Below are 20,477 nucleotides of genomic sequence, written 5' to 3'. Positions count from 1 at the left end.
AACAAGCTTGTTTGGGATCAGCTTCCACAGTTAGACACTTCGGTAATAAATGCATAACAATAAGGATCCCCTTATCCATGGCCACACCCCCAGATTTTCTGTGCACCGAGTGCTGGAGAATCTGGAGAGAACTCGGCTATGTAGCTGGAGAGCTACACACCGTCTTTCACTGTGCTGCCCTCCTCCCGCCAGACACCACTCTGTGCACACAACCCAAAATTCTGCCCCCCTCCATAGAGGGGAAATTTCTCCCCACCTCCATCGTAAGTGGGAGAGACCCCGTACTTTAAACTGTGCCCCTCATTTAGGGGAAATGTCCTTCCGGCATCTACCCCGACAAGCCCCCTCTGATTCCGATATGTTTCAATACGGTCGCACCTCGTTGTTCTTTGCGACGCTCTTTGGAGTTTGGGAGGCGAGGGACTTCCAGGAGTTTGGGAATAGCTGAAGGCGCAGCCTCCAAACGTGCAGCAAGTAAAATCGGGAACGTGCAAGGGATGGGAATTGGAGGGGTGCCGGGATCTCTGAGAGTGGCAGGACTGGAGGAGGTGACAGCGATAGGGAGTATTTACTGCAGAGATGAGGAAAACTACAGTTTAATCGGATATAGATTGGGACCATTTGTTGTTTGAAGGAGCTGCTTACTGCAGCCACTGTGAGGATGTATCTGCTGTATTCCAGTTATATATTCCTCCCACAGTCTGAAAGACGTGCTGGTTAGGTGCATTGACCCGAACAGGTGCCGGAGTGTGACGACTGGGGGATTTTCACAGTAACTACATTGCAGTGTTAATGTAAGCCTTGCTTGTGACTAATAAATTAACTTTAAGTTTATATTCACTTGTTCATGTATTATTCACTCAATTCTCGTGTAGGGTAAAAGCTCGATCAAAGTCTGCTCTTTCGATCTTTTTGAAGGTGTGAGATAAATCCAGTGGTGAAACCAGTTTTTCCAACAGTGTCCTAATCGTTCTCTGCCACTTCCTATCAGAAGCTCACTTGCACTAAAGGGCCAGCAAGGACACTCTGAAACGCACAGTGAGCTCAGCTTGTCCACTCGCTGAGTCTGAAAGATTGACAGCAGCTAGAATGAACAGCGCAGGAAGAACCCAAAAATGCAACTCTCTGACAAATGCAGCTTAAAGTTTATTAAGTGTCACAAGTCGGCTTACATTAACACCGCAATGAAGTTACTGTGAAAATCCCCTAGTCGCCACACTCCGGCGCCTGTTTGGGTACACTGAGGGAGAATTTAGCATGGCCAATGCACCTAACCAGCATGTCTTTTGGACTGTGGGAGGAAACCGGAGCACCCGGAGGAAACCCACACAGACACTGGGAGAACGTTCAGACTCCGCACTGACAGTGACCCAAGTCGGGAATTGAACCCAGGTCCCTGGTGCTGTGAGGCAGCAGTGCTAACCCACTGTGTCACCGTGCCACCCTGAGAATCGGAATGCCATTCTCACGATCATGTCAGCCGTGGCTGTCTCTTGTTTCTGTTTGGGCTCTGATCTGATTTCACCCCATATTTAATGGATCCACAGTTCTGTGCCTTCAACTCGCTCCCTAAAACTCTCTGCCTCTAGAACTCTCTCTCCATTTTGAGAGATATTGGTCATCTCACCTAACATCCCCTCATGTGTGGTTCGGTAGCAAATTTGATGTGGTTCCTGGAGCTGTCTTGCTGCCTGAAAGGCGCTATGTCAACGCAGTTGCTGTTGGTGACGTGCCACATGGGGTGATGTTGCCGTCTCCATTTCTGGACATTCAGGGAATCGGCTGAACCAATCTCACCCTGAAGTGCGGGCCTGTGCCCAGCAGCGGGTGAGAGGGTTTAACTTTTGCCAAGGAGAGACCAGATCATTGTTTCCATCGTACAGTCCACGAGTGCAGCCATCCTTCACTTCTTAATGGTTCCCTCTTCTTCCCTGAGAATCTTCCTGTGCCCCGGTGCTCCGATCCTCTCCCTCGCTCCCAGCTGCAAGTAACCACAGCCGGCCCTTCCCAAAACACAGCGCCTCAAGATTGTCAAACGACATCAACAACACTTTACACCTGCACACCTCACTCCACAAAGACCTAAGCAAAAAAATAACAAGACCTATTTTAGATTTCCATCTCAAGGAACAGTCAGCCAAGCGTGCCATCGTTGGCAGCCACGATCCTGAACGCGGTGGAAATGCTTCAGGGAGCACCGACTCCCTGCCACCTAGTGTCCATCACTCCTCCCGCTCTCGGCAGCCAGGCCCAGGTTCTGATCTGTTGTCTCTTCAGATCCCAGATATCGATCAGGATCCGGCCCAGGACCCCAATAACCAGGGAGAGGATGAGTTTGAAGAAGCTGAACTCGAGAGGCCGGGTTTCACAGGGAAGATGGCGGGGCTGAAGGAGCAGCAACTGCTGATTAAATCGCCTCCTGAGGTAAGCGCAAGGCTGAACACGGTAAACATGGGGTGGCACAGTGGTTAGCACTGCCGCCTCACAGCGCCAGGGACCCGGGTTCAATTCCAGCCTTGGGTCACTGCCTGTGTGGAGTTTGCGCGTTCTCCCCGTGTCTGCGTGGGTTTCCTCCGGGTGCTCCAGTTTCCTCCCACAGTCCAAAGATGTGTGGGTTGGGTGGATTGGCCGTGATAAATTGCTCCTTAGTGTCAGGGGATTAGCAGGGTAAATACGGGGTTTACGGGGATAGGGCCTGGGTGGGATTGTTGCGGGTGCAGGCTCGATGGGCTGAATGGCCTCCTTCTGCACTGTCGGGATTCTATGATGTGGAGATGCCGGCGTTGGACTGGGGTGAACACAGTAAGAGTTTTAACAACACCAGGTTAAAGTCCAACAGGTTTATTTGGTAGCAAATACCATTAGCTTTCGGAGCGCTGCTCCTTCATCAGATGGAGTGGAAACATTTCCACTCCATCTGACGAAGGAGCAGCGCTCCGAAAGCTAATGGTATTTGCTCCCAAATAAACCTGTTGGACTTTAACCTGGTGTTGTTAAAACTCTTACGGGATTCTATGAAGCAGAAATGTTCATTTTTTAAAAAACCCCATGGATCAATGATATGTAATCTCTAATGAAACATCGTGTACAGGTCAAATCTCCTTTATCCGTACATTTACAAACTTTCAAAAACCAAATGATTTAATTTGAACAGCTATGCAGCTAATTTGTATATTGATAAAGCCGCGTAATATTACAGGGTAACAAGTGTTAGCTAGTAAGAAATAAGGTGAGAGAACTGGCAAATGGAGAGACAAGCTAGTATTTATAGACTTTAGATCATCTAGGGTTAGGCTTTTGTAACATGAGTAGGCCAAGGTTAACTGTATTTTAGGGAAGGCGGTGTGCGCAGTGGTATTGTCACTGGGCAAGCCATCCAGAGACCCAGCATACTGCTCTGGAGACCCAGGTTCGAATCCCACCACGTCAGATAATTTGAATTCAGTAAAGATCTGGAATGAAAAGTCGAATGATGATTGTGGTAAAAACCCATCTGGTTTAATAACCCCCCCTCGAGGGAAGGAGATCTTCTGTCCCTTACCTGGTCATGTGACTCCCGACCACACTGTTCAAGGACAATTGGGGATGGACCAACAAATGCCGGCTGGTCTTGCCAGTGACGTTCACATCCCGCAAAATAGTTTTTGAAAACCTGCTTGAGACCCTGAAAATACCTGAAAACCAAAAATGCAGGTCGGCCCCGAGGATTTGGGGTAATGAATGCTGGCTTCACACTGCATATCGCTTTGCTGAGTGGCTCTAGAGGTTATTTCTTGTGGATTTGGATAACGCGTTTGGATTTGTACAAAGCTGTGAGATTCTCCCCAGAGGGAGCTGCAGTCTCCGCTGCGCTAATCTAATATGGTGAGGATGGAGCAGGTAAAAGACAGCAGCACTGAGCTGCGTGCGGTGCCTCACGTAGCAGGTCTGTGCAGACACGCTGGACACGGCCGAGTCAATTGCTGATTCATTTATATTGAGATCTGAGATAAGGCAGCAATGCACTTGTTGTTTTTCACTCCTGATTCCTGGTCTGTCATTGAATAAAATTAGCATTCTGTGTGTGTTCATCCCTTTCTCTTTCCTTGTGCACGTGCCTTCCTGCCTACCCGCCCGACTCTCTCTGCACCCTACCCTCTTCCCACCCCCTGCAACCTCTTCACCGCCCCCCCCCCCCCAACCTCGCACACTCTCGCCCCCTCTCTTGCCCCTCCTGCCCCCCCCACAACCGAGTTAACTCAGCCCCCTCTCTGCAACTGCAATCAGTGGTTGATTTGGTGAGTGGGATAGTGTTACGTGCTTGAATAACGGTTAACGCTCCTGCTGCTGTATTCATCGCCACAGATCCTTCCCAGTTTAGTGACTGTGGCGATGAGCGAGATAAAAGCTGTGTCATTTGAATCTACGATTGTGAAATGTCTTCTCTCCCTTGTCTAACTCCAGGGTGTCGATGTTGCGAGTAAGGAAGGGGACGAGGCTGCGGACGAATATCAGGAAGATCAGGAACCAGAAAATGTACGTGCCGCCAGAGACATTATTGTTTTTCAGACAAAGGCTAGCACCTGGGTGTAGGTTCTGCTCTGCTGGGTTTTCAGAATGGGGTTGAAGTACCCTTCACTTGGGGGTTGTAGCACTAACCATTAGCCACCCTGGCTACAGACCCCATGATCGCGCCATCAGAATTTGGACAAATATGTACCCAAAAAAAGGTTGCATTTTGTAATTATTCAGAATTGGTAGAAAATTCCTCGTGTTTATTCCATGTTTCTTCATTCCAGCACTTCAAAACACTGTCAATGAGAATAACCTCAGGAGAGGAAGGGTATACTTTTTAGAAGATCTGTCAGAAAACTTTAATTGAAATATCCATCCACATTAAGCCTGTGGGGTCCACCTCGAGCCCAGCCAGCATGCTTTGTGAGCAAGTCTGTTAGATGTTGATGTTTTGGCACTCTCTGAGGCGTCCCTGCCTCTGAGCCAGAAGCATTGGTTTCAAGTCTCACCCCAGGACTTGATGGCCAAGGAAGATGTGTTCGTAATGCGTAATTCTTTCTGAATCAGAGTTGAGAAGATCCCTGGTTGTTTTTATTTACTGGAGGCTGACTCTATATCGATTGAGTTCAGAAATATTTAAAATTCAATTCATTGATTCCGGCTCTCGAACAGGAGAAAACAAGTTGCAGGCTGTCCCAACGCTATTGGAGTGGAATTTTAAAAGGATATTGAGTTCTGATGACCGAGGGTCCAGTAAAGTGAGGCCATGAGTAGGGAGACAGCCAAACAAAAGTGCAAAAATGGATGATTGATGAGATGATGTTTGTTGTTCAAGAGTATAATCATCCGAACACTCACTAATCGGGGATAATAAACTTTGCTGATGGGCCCCTGGCCTGTGGTAACCAGGGAGGAATAATGTAGGGATTACAGGAGGACGTGGACAGGAAGAAGTGGGCCCATAGATGGCAAATGCAGTTCAAGATGGATAAGTGCGTGCGTGGGATCAGAATCTCGGTAGGAGTGCAGGAATAAAGATCCCAGCGTATGGTTGAGACAGATCTTTAACCGTACAATTGAGAAACAAGAGAAAACTGAACATTCAAAGGATAAAAGAGCATTGAACACGAGTGAGAAAATGTGGGGAAGATGTTTCCATTAGTGAGAGAGACTAGGATCTGAGAGCACAGACTCAGAGTAAAGGGAGGACCCTTTAGAACCGAGGTGTGGAGGAATTTCTTCAGCCAGAGGGTGGCGAATCTGTGGAATTCATTGCCACAGAAGGCTGTGGAAGCCAGGTCATTGAATGTATTTAAGACAGAGATAGGTTCTTGATTAGTAAGGGGATCAAAGGTTACAGGGAAAAGGTGGGAGAATGGGGTTGAGAAACGTATTAGCCATGATTGAATAGCGGAGCAGACTCGATGGGCAGAATGGCCTAATTCTGCTCCGATACCTTATGGTCTTATGATGCTCAAGTCACTAGGAGAATACTGTGAATGGTTTTGAGCTCTCCAAAAGGGAGAAGGGGTGTTGGAGCCACAGAAAAGACTGTTGTAGATTCGTTAACATGTTACCAAAGTTGACAGGATGAAGTTATTATGACAGACTTGCTTGCTGCAGCAGAGACCATACAAATTTTGAAAGAGTCTGAGAGAGTAAATAGTTAACGATTATTTCCACTGGTAGGAGACCTCGTGGCGCAGTGTCCCTGGCTCTGAGCCAGAAGCTCTGGGTTCGAGTCTCACCCCAGGACTTGATGGCCTAGGAAGGTGCATTCATAACGCGGCCAAACAGGTAGAGTGTCAACCTGCAAATCCTTCCAACATGCCAATGGCTGATGGTAAGAGTGGGGATGACTCCTGGTCAGCCATACTTGGTGTGAAGTGGTGCCCTTCAATCTATAAGCCCCTGGCAGCAGACCATAACAACCTGTTCCAGGAATTACTAGATTATGGGAATGAACGAGAGTCTGCCTTGGGAATGGGAAGAGTTGGATTTTCCACTGGTCACTGAGTCTGGTACAAAGGGGCATAAACCCCAGAATAAATCCTAAAACCATCAAGGTTGGGGTGGGTAGTGGATTAAGGCTTTTTTTTTACAGTTAATTTTAAAGTAGAGTCATAGAAGTTTACAGCATGAAACAGGCCCTTCAGCCCAACTTGTCCATGCCACCAAGTTTTTACCCCTAAGCCAGTCCCATTTGCCTGCATTTGGCCCGTATCCCTCTATACCCATCTTGCCCATGTAACCGTCTAAATGTTTTTTTAAAAGACAAAATTGTACCCGCCTTTACTACCTCTGGCAGCTCGTTCCAGACACTCACCACCCTCTGTGTGGAACAATTGCCCTTCTGGACCCTTTTGTATTTCTCCCCTGTCACCTTAAACCTATGCCCTCTAGTTTTAAACTCCCCTATCTTTGGGAAAAGATGTTGACTATCTACCTTATCTATGCCCCTCATTATTTTATAGACCTCTAGAAGATCACCCCTAAGCCTCCTACACTCCAGGGAAAGAAGTCCCATTTATCCGCCTCTGCTTATAACTTAAACCATCAAGTCCCGGTAGCATCCTAGTAAATCTTTTCTGCACTCTTTCTAGTTTAATAATATCCTTTCTATAATAAGGTGACCAGAATTGTGCACAGTATTCCAAGTGTGGCCTTACCAATGTCTTGTACAACTTCAAGACGTCCCAATTCCTGTTCTGACCAATGAAACCAAGCATGCTGAATGTCTTCTTCACCACCCTTTCCACCTGTTTCAAGACTTTCAAGGAGTTATGAACCTGTGCTCCTGGAGTTCTTTGTTCTGTAACTCTCCCCAAAGCCCGACTGTTAACTGAGTAGGTTCTGCCCCGATTCGACCTGCCAAAGTGCATCACCTCTCATTTATTTAAATTAAACTCCAGCTGCCATTCATTAGCCCACTGGCCCAATTAATCAAGATCCCATTGCAATCCTAGATAACCTTCTTCACTGTCCACTATGCTACCGATCTTAGTTTCACCTGCAAACTTGCTAACCATGCCTCCTAAATTCTCATCCAAATCATTGATATAAATAACAAATAACAATGGACCCAGCACTGATCCCTGAGGCGTATCGCTGGTCACAGGCTTCCAGTTTGAAAAACAATCCTCGACAACCACCCTCTGGCTTCTGTCATCAAGCCAATTTTGTATCCAATTGGCTACCTCACCCTGGATCCCGTGAGATTTAACCTTGTGCAACAACCTACCATGTGGTACCTTGTCAAAGGCCTTGCTAAAGTCCATGTAGATGACGTCAACTGCACTGCCCTCATCTACCTTCTTGGTTACCCCTTCAAAAAACTCAATCAAATTCGTGAGACATTTTTCACTCACAAAGCCATGCTGATTGTCCCTAATCAGTCCTTGCCTCTCTGAATGTCTGTAGATCCTAGTCTCTCAAAATACCTTCTAACGACTTACCCACTACAGATGTTAGCCTCACTGGTTTGTCATTCCCAGGCTTTTCCCTGCAGCCCTCCTTAAACAAAGGCACAACATTTGCCACCCTCCAATTTTCAGGCACCTCACCTGTGGCTGTCGTTGATTCAAATATTTCTGCTCGGGGACCCGCAATTTCTTCCCCAGCCTCCCACAACGTCCTGGATACACTTCATCAGGTCCCGAGGATTTATCTACCTTGATGAGTTTTAAGACTTCTAGCACCACCTTCTCTATAATATGTACACTCCTCAAGACATCGCTATTTATTTCCCCAAGTTCCCTCAAATCCATGCCTTTCTCAACAGTAAATACCGATGAGAAATATTCATTTAGGATCTTGCCCATCTCTTGTAGATCTGCACATAGATTACCTTGTTGATCCTTAAGAGGCCCTACTCTCTCCCTAGTTACTCTTTTGCCCTTTATGTATTTATAGAAGCTCTTTGGATTCTCCTTTGCCTTATCTGCCAAAGCAATCTCATATCCCTTTTTTGCCCTCCTGATTTCTCTCTTTACTCTACTCCTACACCTTCTATACTCTTGAAGGGATCCGCTTAATCCCAGCTGCCTATGCATGTCATATGCCTCCTCCTTTTTGACCAAGGCCTCAATATCTCGAGTCATCCAGGGTTCCCTACTTCTACCAGCCTTGCCCTTCACTCTAAAAGGAAAGTGCTTACCCTGAACCCTGGTCAACACACTTTTGAAAGCCTCCCACTTACCAGATGCCCCTTTGCTTGCCAACAGACTCCCCCAGTCAACTTCAGAAAGTTCATGTCTAATACCATCAAAATTGGCCTTGCCCCAATTTAGAATTTTAACTTTTGGGCCAGACCTATCATTCTACATAGCTATCTTAAAACTAATAGAATCATGGTCACTGGTCCCAAAGTGATCCCTCACTAACGCTTCTGCCTTCCCTTATTTCCCAAGAGGTCAAATTTTGCCCCTTTCTAGTCGGGCCATCCACATACTGAATGAGAAATTCTTCCTGAATATACTCAACAAATTTCTCTCCATCCAAACCCCTAATGCTATGGCTGTCCCAATCAATGTTGAGAAAGTTAAAATCCCCTACTATTACCACCCTATTTTTCTTGGAGCTATCTGTAGTCTCCGTGCATATTTGCTCCTCAATTTCCTGCCCACTATTTGGGGGCCTGTAGAACAATCCTATCAAAGTGATCTCTCCCTTCTTATTTCTCAGTTCTACCCATATAGACTCAGTGGGCGAACCCTCGGATATATCCCCTCTTAGTACTGCCGTGATGTTCTCCCTAATCAAAAACGCAACTCCCCCTCCTCTCGCCTCCTGTTCTATCTTTCCAATAGCATCCGTACCCTGGAACATTGAGCCGAGAGTCCTGCCCCTCCCTCAGCCATGTTTCAGTAATAGCTATAATATCCCAGTCCCACGTACCCTGAGTTCACCTGTCTTGCCCGTCAGGCCTCTTGCATTGAAATAAATGCAGTTTAATCTAGACTTCCCTTGCTCCCTTCCCTGCTTTTTCAGACCATCTGTCCTGTCATGTTTTGTGTACACTCCCTGTTTTCTATTTCTTTTAGCCTTACTGGACCCATTCACTGAGTTCTCCACAATCTCTGTACTATGGCTCTTTTTGATTTTTGCCTTTGGTCTCTCTGTCTTCTACTATCCCCCTTACTGCCTTTTGTCTCTGTTCCCACTTTACTTCCCTCTGACTTCCTGCATCGGTTCCTCATCCCCCGCCACATTAGTTTAAACCTTCCCCAACAGCACTTGCAAACACTCCCCCCAAGAACATTGATTCCAGTCCTGCCCAGGTGCAGACCATTCAATTTGTACTGGTCCCACCTCCATCAGGTCCGGTTCCAATGTCTCAGGAATTTGAATCCCTCCCTCTTGCACCATCCCTCAAGCCACATATTCATTTTAGTTATCCTGACATTCCTACTCTGACTAGCACTGGTAGCAATCCTGAGATTACTACCTTTTGAGGTTCTACTTTTTAGTTTAACACCTAACTCTCTAAATTCAGCTTGTAGGACCTAATCCTGTTTTTTTTTAACCTATATCGCTGGTGCCTGTATGGACCATGACAGCTGGCTGTTCACCCTCCCCCTCCAGAATGTCCTGCAGCTGCTCCGAGACAACCTTGACCCTTGCACCAGGGAGGCAACATACCATCCTGGAGTCTCGTTTGTGCCCACAGAAAAGTCGGTCTATTCCCGTTACAATTGAATCCCCTATCACTCTCGCTCTGCCACTATTTTTCCTACCCTCCTGCACAGCAGAGCCAGCCACCTTCCCCTTGTGAGCCATCTCCCCCAACAATATCCAAAATGATGTATCTGATTTGGAGGGAGATGACTGTAGGGGACCCCTGCACTGCCTTCCTACTCTTCCTCTGTCTGGTGGTCACCCATTCCCTACCTCCCTCAGTAATTTTTATCTGCGGTGTGACCAACTCACTGAACGGGCTATCCACGACTTCCTCAGCATTGTGGATGCTCCAAAGTGAATCCATCCACAGCTCCAGAGCCATCAAGCGGTCCAACAGGAGCTGCAGTTGGACACACTTGCACGTAAAGGAGCCAGGGACACCGGAAGATTGAGTTCCCACATCGCACAAGAGGAGCATGACGCGGGTCTGGGATCTCCTGCCACGACTTAACCCTCAAGTTAACTTAGAACAACAACTACAATGCCAAGAGGAAAAAGAAAGGAAAAACTACTTACCAGTCACCAGCCAATAACTTACCTGCTGGCTGTGACGACACGGTTCGATTTCTTTTTACCCCTCACTTGCCCTCGAGTCTCCCTCGCAGGTCCGCCTCTCCGCCCCTCCTGAAGATGACCACCTCTTTCCCCCTCAGCACCGAATTCCCACTCGGCTCCAAATTGTCGATACCCTCACTCTGGCTGAAATCCCATTCCGGCCGACTGGTCCTGCGCAAGCTCACTGTTTGTGCACTTGCTCAAACAGCTGCCTTGTGTACTGCTGAGATGACTCTCACACCAGTTTAAATTGCCTAAGTGTTCACACCTATTGAGGCCCTGATCAGGTCCAGTGCTAAAACAGTAAAGGATGGTTCAGGAATAGCATCACTTCCCAGTTCCTCTCTAAATTGCATGACATTCTGACTTGGGCAGCTATTGCCATTCCCTCATTGGGTCAGTATTCCGAAATTCCCAACCTAACACTATCCTGGAAGTACTGTCACCACACGGACTGAAACAATACAGGACAGACGTTCACCGTGACTGTCAGAATGAATAAAGAATAAAAGCGACCTTCACCCAAAACCCGAGGGGGGGAGGGGGGGGAACCATTTTCAAATCTGAAAGAGGGGCACTGCACTTTGGCGCAGTGGGTGTGAGATTCAACCCAAATTAATTCGGCAGAAATGTTAGAGATTAAGACCGAGGGATCCTTAAATATATCACAAACAAAAAACAGAAAATGCTGGAAAATCTCAGCAGGTCCGACAGCATCTGTGGAGGGAGAATAGAGCCAACGTTTTGAGTTTGGATGACCCTTCATCAGTGCTGATATCCTTAAATGTTTGATGGGTGGGATTCCAAAAAGAATGAGTTCTGAGAAGGCGCGGGGGGTGGTGGTGGGGGGGGGGGGGAGGGGGGGGTTACAGCCAAGGACAGAGTTCAGCAGCCAAATATAGAAATTAATGCTGAACTGAAACTTGAACTAAATAAAGCTCCAACTGAGCACACAAAAGGGAATGGCGAGAGGTGTAGAAAGTGTGGCAGAGAAATGGAAAAAAGATCAGGCAAGGGTATTTTTAAAAAGTTAGTGAGTGGAGCCTTCTATAAACCAGTAGAATGTGGAAAAATTATTTATTTTGTTATAAAGTTTATTTTATTAGTGTCACAAGTAGACTTACATTAACACTGAAACGAGAGCACAGGGCCATTCTAGTTGTGGAATATTACGGTCTGGTGAAAATGTTAAATATTTTGCAAATGATTTTTCTATACTCATTCGTGGGAAATAGAACATAGAAGATTACAGCGCAGTACAGGCCCTTCGGCCCTCGATGTTGCGCCGACCAGTGAAACCAATCTAAAGCCCCTCTAATCTACACTATTTCAATATCATCCATATGTTTATCCAATAATCATTTGAATGCTCTTAATGTTGACAAATGGGCATCAACAGCAAGGCCAACATTTATTGTCCATCCCTAATTGGACTTGAGAAGTGGCAATGAGAAGCCTTCTTAAACCGCTGCAGTCCATGTGACGTTTAGAGGACATTTAGAAATGCATGGGAATAATCAAGCGCAGCACGGTGGTTAGCACTGCTGCGCCTCAGCGCCAGGGACCCAGGTTCGATTCTCGTCTTGGGTGACTGTCTGTGTGGAGCTTGCACATTCTCTCCGTGTCTGCGTGGGTTTCCTCCGGGTGCTCCGGTTTGCTCCCACACTCCAAAGATGTGCGGGTTAGGTGGATTGACCATGATAAAATGTCCATTAATGTCAGGGGGACTAGCGGGGTAAATATATGGAGTTACAGGGATAGAGCCAAGGTGGGATCGTTGTCGGTGCAGGTTTGATGGGCCGAATGGCCACCTTCTGCACTGTGGGGATTCTATGGTTTGGGAAAGGTGAATATATATGAAAAATGTATTAGTTTGTTTGAAGACATTACTGGTTAGTAGATAAAGGGGTGCAGTAGATATGAAATATGTTGATTGGCAGGATCTGATGCAGCATCTCGAATGAGGCTTATGAGGAAAAGATTGTGTGTTTGATATGAGAAAATTGCAGAAGTGTGGATGGTATAGCTGACTGACTGACGGGAAACAGAGATTTTGTTAAGGAGTTGCTCAGAATGAAAAAGGATTGATGGTGATGTTTGCCAGCAGGCACTGCTAGCCTGGGCCCTCTTTTGTTGTGCGTGCGTGCGTGTAAAGAATCTGGATTTAAACACAGGGGCGGCATTTTCCAGCCCTACCCTCTAGCAGGAGTTTGCAGTCCTGCTGACAGTGCCAACCACCCCCCCCACACCAAGCGCCAGGGACCCGAGTTCACTGTTCTCCTTGTGTCTGCGTGGGTTTCCTCCCACAGTCCAAAGATATGCGGGTTAGGTGGATTGGCCACGCTAAATTGCCCCTTTGTGTCTCACGATATGTCGGTTAGGGGGATTAGTGGGGCAAGTATGTGGGGTTACAGGGACCGGGTTTGGGTGGGATGCTCTGTTGGTGAGACTGTGCATATGTGCTGTGAATGGCCTCCTTGCGCTGTAGGGATTCTATGATTCTGAGGCGTTGGCAAATTGACAAGATGGATAATTTAATCTAGCAAAACGAAATTATACATTTTGCAAAGAGAAATAAAAAATTGGAGTGTATACTCGGTAGAAAGACACTGAAGAATGTGGGTAAAAAGTGAAACCTCGGGGTTCATGTAGATAATTCCCTGGGAGTGTGGGTAGTGTGTAAGCCACGGAGAGCGTACAAAGTGGATTCAACAAGGATGTTACATTATAATAGCAACAAGTGACTTGAGATAGTTGGGACTGTTCTCACTGGAGAACAGGACGCTCGGAAGAAATTCAATCAAGCTTGTAAAACGAAGAAGAATTTCAGTCACCTGATTGAAGAAAGACTTCCTGTCGTTGGCAAGTCAGTGATGAGGGGCCATCATTTTAATTGTCACAAAGAAACAGGCCAGAGGAAATATCCCTTAGCAGCGAGCAATTTGGAGCGAGGAATATTTTGCTGTGTAATCGAGATAAAGACCCTCTTAAGGCAAAATTGGATATTTGAGACAGAGCAAGATTCCAAAGAACAGGGGTAGGCCATTCAGCCCATCGAGCCTGCTCCGCCATTTCATTAGATGATGGCTGATGACTCTGACAGTTGAGGACTCTGGGTCCGTACTCGTTGGAGTTTAGAAGGATGAGGGGGGATCTTATTGAAACTTGCAGGATACTGCGAGGCCTGGATAGAGTGGACGTGGAGAGGATGTTTCCATTAGTAGGAAAACTAGAACCCGAGGGCACAACCTCAGGCTAAAGGGATGATCCTTTGAAACAGAGATGAGGAGGAATTTCTTCAGCCAGAGAGTGGTGAATCTGTGGAACCCTTTGCCGCAGAAGGCTGTGGAGGCCAGGTCATTGAGTCTCTTTAAGACAGAGATAGATAGGTTCTTGATTAATAAGGGGATCAGGGGTTATGGGGAAAAGGCAGGAGGATGGGGATGAGAAAAATATCAGCCATGTATGAATGGTGGAGCAGACTCAATGGGCTGAGTGGCCTACTGCTGCTCCTATGTCTTATGGTGCATTAAAGTGGCATTAAACTACACAATCTCGATGTCCCACGGAATGGAAAGGGTAATGGAATTTGTTTTTGATTGTTTTGGCTAAGAGTAACATAGTTACGATGGGATGAATGGCCTCTCTCTCCATTGCAACCTTGTCGTCCCATGGTGAATCTGATTTTGGTTTCAAAGTCTACTGTGACATGGTGATGTGACACTTGTGGATGGAAGCATCTGAAGAGCAGAGGCACTTGTGTTTAAAGTGCACAGTCCCCGAGAGGAGCACCAGCTAAAGAGAGTTCCTTATTTCAGTCCGGTTTTGACATTTATCATGTTGTGGTTAGATGAACTTGGGGTCGACGCTCGTCCACTTGCATATGGGCGGCAAAGTGGTTAGCACTGCTGCCTCACAACGCCAGGGAGCCGGGTTCGATTCCAACTTTGGTAACTGTCTGTGTGGAGTTTGCATGTGCTCCCCATGTCTGCGTGGGTTTCCTCCGGGTGCTCTGGTTTCCTCCCATAGTCCAAAGATGTGCGGGTTAGGTTGATTGGCCGTGCTAAATTGTCCTTTAGTGTAGGGAGGACTAGGGTAAATATGTGGGGTTACGGGTATAGAGTGGGATTGTTGTTGGCACAGGCTCGATGGGCTGAACGGCCTCCTTTCTGCACTGTAGGGATTCTATGGTTTGTTCTAATTTATCTTGTGTGTTCTTGGGACAGGAGGACAATGGAGGGGAGATGGCGGATGACCAAGAAGACCCTGAACTCATCCACCAAGATGTAAACATAGCTGATGCTGGACTCACAGACGATGAAGGCAATAAAGAGGAAGATTACTGAACCCAGAGCGGGACCCAATTCAGTGGTGTGAACTCGGGGCGGTTACTTGTTCCAGAAGTGAGGAGTTGGCGCGATGAATTGAAGACCGAAGCTATTGATGGGACCGAGATCCTGTCTCCACAGATTTTATTTTTGCGTTTAGTCATGAAATGTAAAACTGAGGGCGGACCTCCGATATCTAAACTTTAATTTTTCCCAAACTGCATTTAATTTCTTTCTGGCCACCCCGACCACAGTGACTTTGCCGAGTGGGTGACCTGTGACGGCAGCGTTGATGAAGGAAGATGCTTTGGGTTGCCTGGTGATGGACTGTGGCGAACATTCAGTTCCAGAGACTCAAAGGGCATCTGGAGACTGTCTCATTCATGGCAGCGGCTCGAGGGGTGAGAAATAAACAGATAATTCAGCAAAGTGATGGGAGCATTAAAGTGATGAATGTATGTTGACTATATTTCTCTGTGGCCCCAGACATATACATATTGGGTTCCTTTTGATTCAGTTCCAGAAAGCTTTATGTGACTGCCCCACTGCAGTTGATCCTATGGAATCTGAAGAAGATTCAATCCCTCGGAGTCTATGTACAGCATTACATAATGAGCACCAGAAATTGTACTTTTCCATTTACAATATTGGTGACCGTGAATGTCATTGTGCATGCATGGACCTAAACCTGTTGTTTACCACAAACTCAACACGCCGGAACTCCTTTCTTCCCTCAGTCTTCCTTTCCTTCCCAGAACCCTACCAGCTTGTAAACTGTGTGGAGTTTGCACATTCTCCCCGTGTCTGCGTGGGTTTCCTCCGGGTACTCCGGTTTCCCCTCTTAGTGCGAAAGATGTGCTGGTTAGGTGTATTGGCCATGCTAAATTCTCCCTTAGTGTACCCGAACAGGCGTCGGAGTGTGGCAACTCGGGGCTTTTCACAGTAACTTCATTGCAGCGTTAATGTAAGCCTACTTGTGACACTGATAAATTAGCTTTTAACTTTTAAATTGAAACTTGGTGTCACCTAGTTACTGCTTCTTCATTGACATCCCCAACTCCTTCTGAGAGTTACCTGACGTGTTTCTTCATTGAAACCTTAGCCGTAGATCCCCTGTGCAGCTGTTGAGTGGTTTTTGTCTCTATCCTAAGCCAGTCGACAGCACAAGCACGCCACTATTTTTCTTTATTCCTGTTCCCGTGCAACAGGCTAATGTCACATAATCAGCTGGTGAGGCTGGACTGGGAGCTGCAGGATGTGGACACAAGCAAGAGATTCTGTTCAAGCTTTTAGGTGCAGTTTGGTTGCATTAACCCATCTCTCGGGCAGTATGGTAAGTGAGGCAGTGACTGACCACATCTTTTTTCGATGGAGATTGAACCAAAATGTTTTAATAGTTCTTTCTTCCTAATAGTGGTGGAGAAGGACATTTTTTTTTAATGCATCAAGTTCCCCGGCCGGCGGCCGTGACACCAGGGTAAGTGTAAGACCGTAAATAAAAAACATATTGCACTCAATATCACATACCTGTGTGTGTCAGACACACACAATACATCATTATGCATAAAGTTCAAATTTTGAGACCAAAACTTAGGTGCCTTCTGCAGCCCTTGTGGAGTAGATACTCTCTCGGTAACAAGTATTGCAGATCCTCCAACATCAGTGTTTATAATCTCAGACAGTTTATGCTTTGTAATATCTGTGCGCAAAGTCCAAATATTGAGATTTTTTTACACTTAAAATAAAACGTCATCGACACCAGTATACAGTCTGTTAGTAATTATTGTGTGTGTGTCATTATAACTGAGTGGCGACATTGTAACTATCTCTCCAATAAGAAGTCTCGCAACATCAGGTTAAGGTCCAACAGGTTTATTTGGAATCACAAGCTTTCGGAGCGCTGCTCCTTCACGAAGGACCTGGTTTTGAGAGACTTCTTACTGTGCCCACCCCAGTCCAACGCCGACATCTCCATCTCTCATCTCTCCAATGCCCCACTGCTTAATAAAGTTCCTCTATGGTTCCCCTCTTCCCAGGAGAAAAATATCAAAGCCAGAGCAACGTTGAAGAATAATAAAAGGAAAAATTAGAAAGGTTAAGAGGGATATTGGAGAAAAAAATAGCAAAAATAGATTGGCCAATTTGAAAAGCATTTCTATAAGACTGAGTTTAGTGAATAGTTAAGATGGACTTTATTTTTTTCTTTATTCAGTTGTGGGATGTGGGCGTCGCTGGCTGGCCAGCATTTATTGCCCATCCCTGGTTGCTCTTGAATAGTGTGCCTCACTCAGTCATTTCAGAGGGCAGTTGAGATTCAACCACATTGCTGTGGCTCTGGAGTCACATGTAGGCCAGACTGGGTAAGGATGGCAGATTTCCTTCCCTAAAGGACATTAGTGAACCAGATGGGTTTTTGTAGATCCTTAATTCCAATTAATTTTTATTGAATTTAAATTACACCATTTGCCATGGCGGGATTCATGGGGAGGGGAACAAGCTTCAGATGGAGATTAAAGGGTGGCACAGTGGTTAGCACTGCTGCCTCACAGTTCCAGGGACCCGGGTTCAATTCCAACCTTGAGTGACTATCTGTGTGGAGTTTGCACTTTCTCCCCGTGCCTGTGTGGGTTACCTCCTGGGTGCTCCGGTTTCCTCCCACACTCCAAAGGTGTGAAGGTTGTGTGGATTGGCCATGCTAAATTGCCCCTTAGGGTCCCAAGATGTGTAGGTTAGATGGTTTAGCCATGGTAAATGTGTGAGGTTACGGGGTCTGGGTAAGTTACGCAGACAGTCGGTGCAGACTCTATGGGCCAAATGGGTCTTGGGTCTGTAGGGATTCTGAGATTTATGGCCAAAATGCTAAATAGAGATATTGCCTCAGTTTTCAAGGAGAAATAGAAATTGGGATTGTAGAACCAATCGAAGATGCTAAAGAAGTTACTGAAATTGAGGTAAATAAATAACTGGGATCTGATGGTTAGACCTGAAGATCCTGAGAAGAATGAAGATTCGTGCTTGAAGACTGGGAAGTAACTGCATGGGGCATCCATCTTCAACACAGCAGAAAATTATAGTCCCGGTTTTCTTATGTCAATTGTTAGTTTATAATCAGAATAACGTGGGTTCGGGCCAGGCAGCAACGATTTCTCTGAGTCAAGTCTTAACCAATTGCAAGTAATTCTGTACAGAAGATAAATGAAGGGAATGCAGTGGATGAGGTTGACATGGATTTACAGAAAGCATCTGATAAGGTTCCACATCAGAGACTTGTCGCAGAGGTAACAGCAAATTAAAGCTGTGTGGGGCCACATCACCATCGTAGAATCCCTACAGTGCAGAAGGAGGCCATTCGGCCCATCGAGTCTGCACCGACCTCAATCCATACCCCTGGGACCACAATCCCACCCAGGTCCTATCCCTATAACCCCCTACTACCGTAGCTAGTCAGAAAGCAAACAGTTTCTTGGACGGGCACAGTATTTTTTTTACTTTGTTCAGAAGTAGGCATCACTGACTTGGAGAGCATTTATTGCCCTTGAACTGAGTGGCTCACTAGGCTATTTCAGTGTCAACCGCATTGCTGTGGGTCTGGAGTCACGTATAGACCAGATCAGCTAAGGATGGCCGATTTCCTTCCCTAAAGGGCAATTGATAATGGTTTCATGATCATTGTTAGATTTTTTTTATTGAATTCAAATTTCACCATCTGCCACGGTTGGATTCAAACTCGGGTCCCCAGAGCATTCCCCAGGGTCTTTGGATTACAAGGCCAGTGACAATACCACTAGGCCACCACCTCACTGGGGTGTTTCTCCCTGTTTTCCTTGGGAGAAGGCTGAGGGTGGACATGATTGAGGTAAAGATTATGAGGAACATAGATAGGAAGGGACTTTTCCCCTTAGCAGAGCGGTCAATAACCAAGGGTCGTAGATTTGAGGTAAGGGACTGGAGATTTCAAGGGGATTTGAAGAAAAGCTTTTTCACCCAGAGGGTGGTGGGAATCTGAAACTCACTGCCTGAAAGGATGGTAGAGGTGGGAACCCTCACAACATTTAAGAAGCATTTAGAGGAGCACTTGAAATGCCGTAGCGTACAAGGCTACGGACCAAGTGCTGGAAAAGAGAAGGTCACATTCAGGCTGTGATGAGCATTCTTGTTACCAAGATGAAATACGGGGCTGTTGTTTTGTGGGAGTTTGGTTTGAGCCTCTATTTCTGGAAGTGCTCAGACACGATGTTGAGATCCCTGTGCCAGGGTACGATCAGCCGGATTTGCGGGGCTTTGCTGGCTGCATATCGCTCACGTAGATGTTGAAAAGGGGTCAGTGCCAGTACTGTGGCAGTGACAGTCCGTCATTGAAGGATCGAGGTGAGCTGACCTTGTCACCATGGTGGACACATAGCTGTTTATTGCTCAGCGTTGGCCAAAGCGGACAGAGCGTTCTGGGCCAGGGAATTATCCTTGCAAATTTCAGCGTGATGCATTTTAATCCACCAATGACCAGTCTATGAGGGCTGCACTGGTCTTGAGTTTCCTCCAGAAATTGACCTTGGCATGAGTTGTCATAGAGGTTTACAGCATGGAAACAGGCCCTTTGGCCCAATTGTCCATGCCACCTTTTTTTTAAACCACTAAGCTAGTCCCAATTGCCCGCATTTGGCCCATATCCCTCTATGCCCATCTTACCCATGTAACTGTCTAAATGCTTTTTAAAAGACAAAATTGTACCCGCCTCTGCTACTACCTCTGGCAGCTTGTTCCAGACACACTCCACCTTCTGTGAAAGGGCCCTTCTGGACCCTTTTGTATCTCTCCCCTCTCATCTTAAACCTATGCCCTCTAGTTATAGGCTACCCTACCTTTGGGAGTTGTGAGAGCAAGAGCTTAGTCGCAGCCACTACATTTAGGCTCCTTGTCCTTTTAGCAATCCCAACCTGGACCAGGGTGCTGATTCTCTGTAGAATAACACATCCTAGGAATTGGTAAGCTGTGTACAGAGTGATATCGGCCGAAAACTTGCTGGGTCGTTGATCAGTTTGCCATGTTTGAGTGTGGCACAGACCATCATCTCCTATCATGCTTTAGGGATGCATCCTGATTCCATGGCTTTGCTGGGCAGTTTGGCAAGCCACTGGAGGAGTGACTTGGGCTTGTTGGAGAAATTCTGGGGTGGGGGGAGGATGCTTTCTCTGCCAGCTGCTTTCCATTTCTTTATTGCCTAACCTATGCTGTTGGGGGTGGGGGCTTGTGGGGGAGGGATCAAGATCATTGTCTAGTGTAGTTGACCAGCCGAGTTTTTGTGCTCTCCACTAATTTGGAGGCTATAAAGTTTATTTATTAGTCACAAGTAAGCTTACATTAACACTGCGATGAAGTTACTGTGAAATTCCTCTAGTCACCACACTCCAGCGCCTGTTTGGG

The 20,477-nt window shown here is 46.5% G+C and overlaps 1 protein-coding gene across 1 annotated transcript in view; it reads left to right on the top strand.

Moving 5' to 3' along the window:
• The window catches only part of LOC144509924 (uncharacterized), a 73,966-nt gene extending 57,149 nt beyond the window's left edge, over nt 1-16,817 (top strand). Inside the window, exons 12-14 of the mRNA XM_078238923.1 lie at nt 2,278-2,424; nt 4,444-4,515; nt 14,955-16,817. Coding sequence (XP_078095049.1) covers nt 2,278-2,424; nt 4,444-4,515; nt 14,955-15,074 — 339 coding nt within the window. The 3' untranslated portion in view covers nt 15,075-16,817. The remainder of the gene's footprint in view (nt 1-2,277; nt 2,425-4,443; nt 4,516-14,954) is intronic.
• The last annotated feature ends 3,660 nt before the right edge of the window (nt 16,818-20,477 follow it).

This window comes from Mustelus asterias, chromosome 22 (assembly GCF_964213995.1).
Source record: "Mustelus asterias chromosome 22, sMusAst1.hap1.1, whole genome shotgun sequence".
NCBI lineage: Eukaryota > Metazoa > Chordata > Chondrichthyes > Carcharhiniformes > Triakidae > Mustelus > Mustelus asterias.
Note: the sequence above shows the minus strand (reverse complement) of the source record. Positions and strands in the feature narration are given on the sequence as shown.